This window comes from Arachis hypogaea, chromosome 19 (genome assembly GCF_003086295.3).
Source record: "Arachis hypogaea cultivar Tifrunner chromosome 19, arahy.Tifrunner.gnm2.J5K5, whole genome shotgun sequence".
Taxonomy (NCBI): Eukaryota; Viridiplantae; Streptophyta; class Magnoliopsida; order Fabales; family Fabaceae; genus Arachis; species Arachis hypogaea.
Genome location: NC_092054.1, coordinates 22,895,982 through 22,905,518, shown reverse-complemented (window position 1 = coordinate 22,905,518; position 9,537 = coordinate 22,895,982). Strand labels below are relative to the sequence as shown.

The following is a 9,537-nucleotide window of genomic DNA, read 5'->3' as shown; positions in this document are numbered from 1 at the left end:
CAATACACTCCTCTTGCTTTAAGAAGGCGAGAGTGGAGTTGAATAGAAAGTTTTTAGGATTATTTTGCTAGTAAAACCAAGTTCTGAACTCAAAAATCTTTAAAGTCAAAGTCTACTATTTTTATGTTTTTCACTTTTTTACCCTTACCAAAACTAACTTAGCATACTATGAATGTTTTTGAGTATCTGACTGTTGAAAATAAGATAGAGAATAAATAAATATGACTTTTCACTGTTGCTTTAATTAACACATATCTCCCTTCAGTAGATAATAATCACTATTTTCACACTTGTATTTTCTTCTTAACCTTATCTTCGATCAAATCAAAAGTAGACTTTTTAGAATGATATACCATGGAAGATAAGCCAAATTATTTGTCTTGAACTCCAATATGACTAATATTCAACAAATCCACAACTGCCAATGAATTCTTATGAGGGGTATTGTCTTTCAAGTTTCAACTATCCAATTTTAATACCCTAGGACTTATGTGTGTAGCAGCATAACGTTTTGTTAAAATGTATACACAATTATACTTATAAGACATTAGTTTTTGGAGATTTTCGAGTCCAGAACAAATACTAATTGTTAATTTGTCATGCAGAATATAAAAGGGAGCATATACAGACCGTAAATGCATAAAGAATAGTAATATTTCTTTTCAAAAGTACTTTTTCGACAAAATAAATGACAATTAAGGGTATGTTTGATTTGCGTTTTTATTTTTAGTATTTTTTATTTTTTGAATTTTATTAAAAAAATAAAAATAAATGATAAAAATAGAAAATAAAATTATTTTATTTATTTTTTTACAAAATTTAAAAAATAGAAAATACTGAAAATAAAAAAAAAACAAAAATGTATATAGCTCAAAACGTATTGCGTTTTTAGATTTTTATCCCAAAAATGTTTCATTAAAAGTTGAAACATCACGCTATAAATTCGGTTAATTTTTCTCTTCTAAATTGTAACATTGTGAATACAACATACAATTAAGCTCTCTCTCTCACGCAAAGGAAACAGATTTGAAGCTTTCAGAGAGCCGTTACCGTTGCTTCAGTCTGGGTTGCAATGGCCCTCCTCCTCTCTTCTACTACTCCTCTCCCCTGGAAAACCTCTTCCCTTTTTCCTTTCTGTCCCCTTCTCTTTTCTCTTCCTCCCAAACCATTCATATCTCCTTTCTCAGTGTCTCACTCTCACTCTCACGAGTCACATTCTCATCACCTCTCTCTTTTCTCTCTTTTCGCCGGTCACAACCCTTTACTACCATTTTTTTGTTATCACATGCCTTCTCTTCTTTTCTTTGCAACCCTTTTCTTTTGTTTCTCCCTGTTTATTCTGTTGTTGCTTGTTTATTTTGTTGTTTTCTATTTCTAGAGATCTAGATCTAAGATTCATATTTAAGTTAAATAACCTTTTTGTGGTGTTTCGCTCTTCTTTTGTGGTGTATTGATCCCTTTATGGGTGTGTTAGTGATGTTTTCATAAGTTCGGGATGAAGATACAACGAGAACATTTCATCTATATAAATATTTACAATTTCAGATAGCACTTAGATCGATTTTAAAAAGAAGAGAAGATAAACTTCTATAGTGCAACACTTCCGGTGTAATTTAGAAACAAAAGATATTGTAACGAGTCTCTGTTTCTCTGTTTCTCTTGTATAAAATTCTTTGTAATTGAACTTTGCTCCTGCTCTCAGACAATAGTTCAACATAAAACTTATTCATTTTTTTGTTTAATTTCATATCTAATGTTTCTTCTACAAATCCATTTTTTTGTTTAATTTCATATCTAATGTTTCTTCTACAATATGCAAGTGTCATAAAACTTATCTATTTTTTTGTTTAGTTTTTTTTTTTTTTTTTTTTTTGTTTAGTTTCTTATCTAATATATCTAATGTTTCTTCTACAATATGCAAGTGTCATAAAACTTGTCCATTTTTTTGTTTTTTTTTTTTGTTTATTTTCATATCTAACTTATCCATTTTTTTGTTTTTTTGTTTTTTTTTTTGTTTAGTTTCATATCTAATGTTTCTTCTACAATATGCAAGTGTCATAAAACTTATCCATTTTTTTGTTTAGTTTTTTTTTTTGTTTTGTTTAGTTTCATATCTAATGTTTCTTCTACAATATGTAAGTGTCCTTTGACTATTTTCTTAAATAAAAGTTTTCTTCTATAAAAAAAAACAAAAAGACATACAATTATTGTTATCAAAACAAATTGCTCCCCCTAGTAAGAATATTTATGAAACATTGAGACTATGTTTATTTGAAGAAAAAAAAAAAAAAAGAAACATCTTTTTATAATTTCTTTTCTTCCAATCACACATAGCCGATAGCCTAAGGGTTATCCCAAAAGAAGAACTAACTAGAGTTTACTCACATAGAAGAAAAACTTATGAAGAATAAAGAAAAAAGAAAGCGTAAGAAGAGAACATCATTTCCAATTAACAATGATAATACAGATACAAAACAAGACAATGCCATTTAATGAAACAGAACATCGCATATAACTGAACCCAGAGAACATCACAAGCAGATACATATAATTCACAGACATGACATTGGCACTCATCATCATTCCGAACACTTTCACAACCCCAAACTGAAGCCCCCTTTTTATTTTAAAACTACCACCCAATGGCGACACAAGAATCCCAAACTAAATTACTAAACTACCCACACATCCGAGCAGGAGCTTCTCTGCCAAACACCAACATAATTCTGTAACACTTCAATGCAGGAACATGTCTGCCGAAGCCATGATTGGCTGAAATGGGTAAGGAATCTGCCAAGGCTTCATGAGAGGATCCAGAATCTCCGGTAAATCAACGGAGAGCTCACCGCCGCTTACGACTTCAGCAATTTCGAGGATGGAATTGAGGAACTTAAGCCTGTCCCCAAGCTCCGTGATCTGAGCCCTGATGACGCCGTTTGAGGATTCAATCTCTGCATAAGATTCCTCCTTCATCTTAATGGCCTCAATCAACTGCTTGTTCGAGGCCTCAAGCCGCTTCACCTCCTCCGTCAAATCCTCCAGCTGCTTTTGCTTCCTCATCCGCGACCGCCGCGCCGATTCGCGGTTCGACAGCATCCTCTTCCTCTTCCTCTCATCCATCACGGGCTCTCCGCCCTCCGATCCTGAGCTCGAATTGCGGTAAACTGAAGCCATTTCAACTCCTTCTCTTACGTCTTCTTCTTTCTGGTTCTTATCGATGAAACTAGCGTTTTGTCAAAAGGGAATTAGGGTTTCTGTTCTTTGTTTTTTAGACTAAGAAAAATCGGGATCAGCTAGCTAAAACTAAATAACAGAGAGAGATTATCAACGTGCTGAGGGTGAGTTCATGAGAAAACGTAGAACCAGTAGAGGAAGACGACCGAGAAGGAGTGAAGGAGACGAATCCGACGCATGGGGTTAGAGAGGGTCATAGAAACTCCATAAACATTGAAATTTTGTGCAAAATCCCTATGCTTTGAACCCTAGAAATTGTACAGAATCAGATTAACAAGGGAGAAGATGCTAAAACCCTAGATTGGAGATCAGATCTGAGATAGAGAGAGACAATCTTTCAAGGGAGAAACGCAATTAAAGAAGGGAATTGAATGAAAGGGAAGATCGAGAAAGAAAGCTGAGAAAATTAACGACGGAAAATTCGAGAACCGGGTGGTTTTCAGAGATTAGGGTTGTTGAGATGGAGAATCCAAAGAAGGTTAAGCAGGTTGGAAAAGTTAGGCTTTATAGAAGAAAAAGAAGGAAAGAGGGAGATGGAAAACGTGGGGCTGGTGCAGTGGTTTGTGGAATGATATTTTTCCAGCAACGTAATACCGCGTCATAGCTGCGTACACAATGACGACAGCTGTTCACCACAAACAACCAGCTGGTTTTATTAAAGGTTTTCCCCTCTTACATTTTTAACTTTTAAGGTTTTTATTCTTTTAAGAACTTGTTAAGTTTTTTATAATATTCTTTTATTAAAGTACTTGATTAAAAATAAAAATCTGATATTTAAACTAATTCTTTATTTATAATATTAAGATTATATTGATTTAAATATTTAAATATTTTTTATTTAATTTAGTTATATTATTTATGTTCATTTACTTACTAACAATTTTGTCTATTGATATAATTTTCAGCGTTATTAAGATTAATATTAATTTACTTTTCATTAATAAATGTGCTTTTGTGTTGGAAAATTATATTGTAAAGTAGATTGTCGTCAAAGAGGTGCTAATCTAGATTCTTTGCTTGGTTAATTCAAGGGGATAACAACTTTTCGTCAGCCATGATTAATAAACTTGAGGTAAGGATAGATGTAAGAGATTTCAATAAGAGTCTAAGAAAAACAGAAATTAAAATTAAAAGAAAGTTTTTAAGTATATCAATATATCGTAATTTAATAAATTTTAATTGGTAATTTTAATTATATATTATAAATATTTTTTAATTAAAATTAATAAGTTATTTTTCTTTTGTGTTAGATATCAATTTTAATATTTAAATAATAATGACCTTTTAAAAAATGTAACACTTATCTTATTGTTACTTCTTGTTACTTTATTAGAATAATTGGTTTACCTTTTTCTATAATTACTTTAATTAAGTACTAGTTTCGTAGTAAATTTGATTAGGATTAATTTTAGCATACAAGCGTTTAACTCTTATAAGTGTTACAAGTCTTGAAACTTACTAATATTCTAAATGCGCTCCAATTGTTACGTACAACTCACGCGTTATATAACAGAACATTATATCAATCAAAATCAATTAACGCGCAAATAATATACTTTCCAATTTTCAAAAGATTTTGTTATCTTCTACGAATCTCCTGCTAAGTTTTTCGTTCTCCTTCTTGCGTTTTTCCCCTGTATTTTCGATCGTTCTTTCTTCTGCATTTATCACTGCTTTGTTCGTCATCATTCACCTCATTTTCTCTCACTGTAACTCTAGCTTCGTTTTATTTCGATTTTCTGGTTTCTGAAATCAAAATCTGAACGAACTTTGAAAATAATGGATGATTCAACCTCAGATTGTCAGCTCAATCAGGGCGAAGTGGATTTTGAATTTGAATTGAACGAAGTTCCTGAGGTTTGATTTAGATTCAGTTAATTAAGATTAATCTGAATTTGATGCAGTTATTCGTCTATGATTGTCTAGCTGAATAATTCACGAACATAGACTGTGAAATTAATGCGTGAACATAATCTGTGGATTGAATCTAATGTATTAGTTTTGATTAATTATCTGCAATTTATAGCAGACGTTCGGGTGTAGATCAGAACTTTTTGGGTGTATTTTTAGGGAAGTTTGGGTGTATTTTAGGGGGAGTTTGGGTGTATTTACAGTTTATGATTTTTCTTGTTATTTTAGTTGACTTGTTGTAGTAACGGGTGTAGATCAGGAGTCCTTGGGGTGTATTTTACCTTGATTGTTATTTTTTTATGAGGTGCAGAAATTCTATAATATTTTCTTGTTTTAAACATGTTATATTTTTGCAGCCCCTCTCTGTTGTTGATGAGCAGCTTGTTCCCAAGATTGGAATGACCTTTAAAACCCTTGAAGATGCTGCAAAATTTTACAAGGACTATGCCAAGGCTGCAGGTTTTTCTACAAGAGTTCGGAGCACAAATAAAAAGGGAAACGAAATTAAGAATCAATTGATCACATGTAGCAGAGAGGAAAAATGGAAATCTAAAATATCTCCGACCGAGAAGACAAATCCCACAGCTGGTTTAAAATGTCCTGCAAGAATTTATATACACACATTGAAGGATGTTGGTGCTTGGATCATTTCAAAGGTCGTGCTGCATCATTCACACGCTTGCTGTCCAACTCAAGCAGAGATGATCAAACAGCACAGGGAACTAAGCATGTCCGTTCGTCGTACAATAGATAATAACGAGGAAGCCGGTATCAGACCAAGCAAAATATTCCAATCATACATTGCGGCAGCTGGGGTCACCACGAGTTAAATTTTATTGAAAAAGATGTGAGGAATTACATCACGAGAGAAGTACGGAATGTTTCGGAACAAGAAGATGCAAAGGAATTCGGGAAATATTTATTGAGAATGAAAGAGAAGAATCAGAATTTATTTTTCGAGCTCGAACTCGAGGACGATCAATTGATTAAGCTTGCTTTTTGGGCCGATGCAAGGAGCAGAGCTGCCTTTGAGTATTTCGGAGATGCTATTTCATTTGACACCACCTACAATACAAACAGGTAATATACTGTTCTTGTTTATGCTGCTAAATTAATTTTGTTCTATGAATCTGCTGCAGAGGTGTATATTGGATCTTCCTTGGGTGTATAAATTAATTATATGGGTGTACGTAATGATTTTCATTCTGCAATATCGTAATTTGTTTCAGGTATAATTTGGTTTGTGGTTCTTTTGTTGGGGTGAATCACCACGGTCAGTCAATACTTCTTGGATGTGCTTTGATGAAAAATGAAGAAATTGAGTCGTTCAAATGGTTATTTCAATGTTGGCTTCATTGCATGGGGGAAAATGCTCCGAAAGGGTTTCTCACCGATCAATGCGCGTCAATGAAAAGGACTATAGAGGCTTGTATGCCAACAACAATTCACCGTTGGTGTATTTGGCACATCACGAAGAAGATCCCAAGCAAATTAAATGGGTACAAGGGACATGCTGAAATAGAACAAGAATTGAGCCAAGTTGTTTGGAACTCTCATAGTAAAGATTCATTTGATAGGAATTGGAATGATTTTCTGCTGAATTTTGGTCTTGTGGACAACAAGTGGCTAATGTTGTTAAAAATCTGCAGCAGAGGTGTAAATTGTATTTTTTTCAGGTGTATTTATAGTCTGTTTTTGGGTGTTTTCTGCAGATCTCTATGAAGACCGTCATATATGGGTTTCAATCTATCTGGATCACCACTTCTGGGCAGGGATGAGAAGCACACAAAGGAGCGAGAGCATGCATTCATTTTTTAACAAGTTTATTACCCGGAACAGCTCGCTTATTCAATTCGTCAAACAATACGATAATTGCCTCGGAAGCAGGGAGCAAGCAGAGAGAGAATCAGATGCTGCAGATTTTCATACGGTCATACCGTGTGCAACCAAATCCTCCATTGAAGCTCGGTTTCAAGATGTGTACACTCATCAAAAGTTTAGGAAAGTCCAAGCACAATTCAGAGGAAAGGCGAATTGCATCACTAGACTAACGAATTTCGCTCTAGGCTATTCAGTATACGAAGTCGGAGAACAAGTTTTCAGCTCAATATTCAACAAGTTTGTGGTTATTTATGACTCAGTAGCAGCCGAGGTAAAATGCCAATGCTTATTATTTGAGTCGAGAGGGATATTGTGCCGTCACACACTAAGTGTGTTAAGTTTTGAACGAGTAAGCCAAATGTCATCGAGATATATATTGGAACGATGGAGCAAGAAGGTAAAGTGGCGACACACACACATCAAGAGCAGCACGACGAGCCATTGTTGGAGCCAAGAAGCAAGAGGTTTGACGAATTGGTTTTTCGTTCGCAAAATATTTGCGAATTTGCATCAGAATCGGAGGAGCTTACTGCAATTATGCACCGTGCGTACGATAACGTCATGGTTGAGATGGAATCAATGAAAGCCAAAAGGAAGGGGACATATTCTTTATCTCACGAAGACGCCAACTTGGAATCTGTTAACGAGCTTCAAAGCCCTCCAAGGATTCGAACAAGAGGACGTCCCAAAAATAGGCTAGGTTCAAAGTTGGATAAACAGATTGCAAATGCCCCAAAGAAGAAGAAAACGAAAGTTTTAAACGAGGTAAAAGTGATGTTCTTTAAATATGTGGTGATTGAGTTTAATTTTCTCGTTAATAGTTTAGCTAATATGTGAGTTTATTATATCTAGTTAAATCTCTTTGCTGCTGCATCAGTGGTGCGTTCAAATTCAAGCCAATATCAAGGACGTGTTATGAATTATCAGTTCAGGGAACCAGTAGCAGCGGATAACTTTTTGGGTGTATAGTTACAGAATATGGGTGTAAAAGAACTATTTTTTTGGTGTATTTTTGAATTTTCTTGTGTTTCACATTTTACTTAGGGTTTAGGGTTTTAGGGTTTAGGGTTTAGGTTTTAGGGTTTAGGGATAAAGCATTAGTGGATAGAAGTCTGGTGTATTTTTAACTTTCCTTGGGTGTAAAATGAGATCTTATGGGTGTAAAAATCAATGATCTGGGTGTATAGTAGGTTGGTTGGTTTAGGGTTTAGGGTTTAGGGTTTATAGTTTAGGGTTTAGGGTTTTAGGTTTTAGGGGTTTGGGTTTAGGGTTTCAGGGTTTAGAGTTTTGGGATAAATCATCAGGGGATAGATATTTGGGTGTATATTCAACTTTCTTTCGGTGTAAAATGTCAGGTTATGGGTGTATATTTAGTTTGATGTTTTCCTTCATATTATAGTACCTGTAATTCAGACATTTTAAATACAGCAGAGAGAGTTTTACTCATAATTGGCAAATTTTTACATCATCTGTTCAATTTCTTACAAGACTATATAATAGTTACATTAATTAGTGTCAATATCATTAGAATCTATCTGACAATATGGACTCAATAACAATGAGGATGGCTTGGACAGTCTTATTGCATTACTTCCCCTAATGGCTTCAGCTTTGTCTTGATTCATTTCATGGAATAGAATCCGGAAAGCATATTCTACTCTAAAGTGGTCCACCTTGTCCTACAGTTAAAAAGAATATTCTGTTTAATCAACCATGTTAATTGAGTAAAGTAATACAGAGTTATTTAGTTTTAAACACATTTACCTGGGTCCAATTGTCCCACTCATACTTCAACCTTTTAATGTTTTTGGGCTGAATTATCTCAAGCCACTTCATTATGTAAATAGCACAGTCATAGCTGAAAACCAAGAAAATAAATTACAAATTACATATTGGAAAGGTTAATTTTCAGAGTGAAAGATTTATACCTTGTCTTTTGGCCTGAGATGTTAATGTATGGCGGTTCAATTTCCTTGTCCTTGTCCCTTCTCTTCAGAGGTGCCCCCCATCATATACTCTAATTCGTGAAATTACATATCTCTTAAAACACAAAACAAATCATTAATACATGAATAAATTTAATAAAGGAATACACCCAAAGGAGCACAAACTTACACCTTATATTGAACAGAAATACATTCAACTATTAAAATACAGAACACAGAACCAACTTACAATGAATGTATTTAGGGCCATTCTCTTATCGGACGGAGATGTCGTGTGAATTGGGTCGAGTATATAAAATTTCCGCTTTCTTGTATCAGCCAACCATAACCACCAATGTTGTGAATAACAAACAGGTGCAAAAATCTGAAGTATGTCCAGATTGAACACTGTTTTAGTTTGTTTGGCCTATAAGTAAAGAATGGTAATAAGAAGTTTTAGAAATGAAAACTTACATAACGATGCGATGCTAATTTTTTAAGGTCCAAGAAGGGTATAAATATTGGATAGTCTTCCACCCTGAATGGCTTATTATTTTTAGGCGGTAAGAATACCCCCTTCAGGATG

General features: G+C 34.1%; 1 protein-coding gene across 1 annotated transcript; it reads right to left on the bottom strand.

Annotated features, from left to right (window-relative positions):
- Nucleotides 1–2,428: 2,428 nt before the first annotated feature.
- On the bottom strand, nt 2,429–3,898 carry LOC112775315 (bZIP transcription factor 53). The gene has a single exon (XM_025818887.3). The coding sequence runs from the start codon at nt 3,172–3,174 to the stop codon at nt 2,737–2,739; it is 438 nt and encodes a 145-aa protein (XP_025674672.1). The 5' UTR covers nt 3,175–3,898; the 3' UTR covers nt 2,429–2,736.
- Nucleotides 3,899–9,537: the final 5,639 nt, after the last annotated feature.

Coding starts and splice junctions, on each gene's coding strand:
- LOC112775315 (XM_025818887.3), bottom strand. CDS start 3,174: ATGGCTTCAGTTTACCGCAATTCGAGCTCAGGATCGGAGGGCGGAGAG.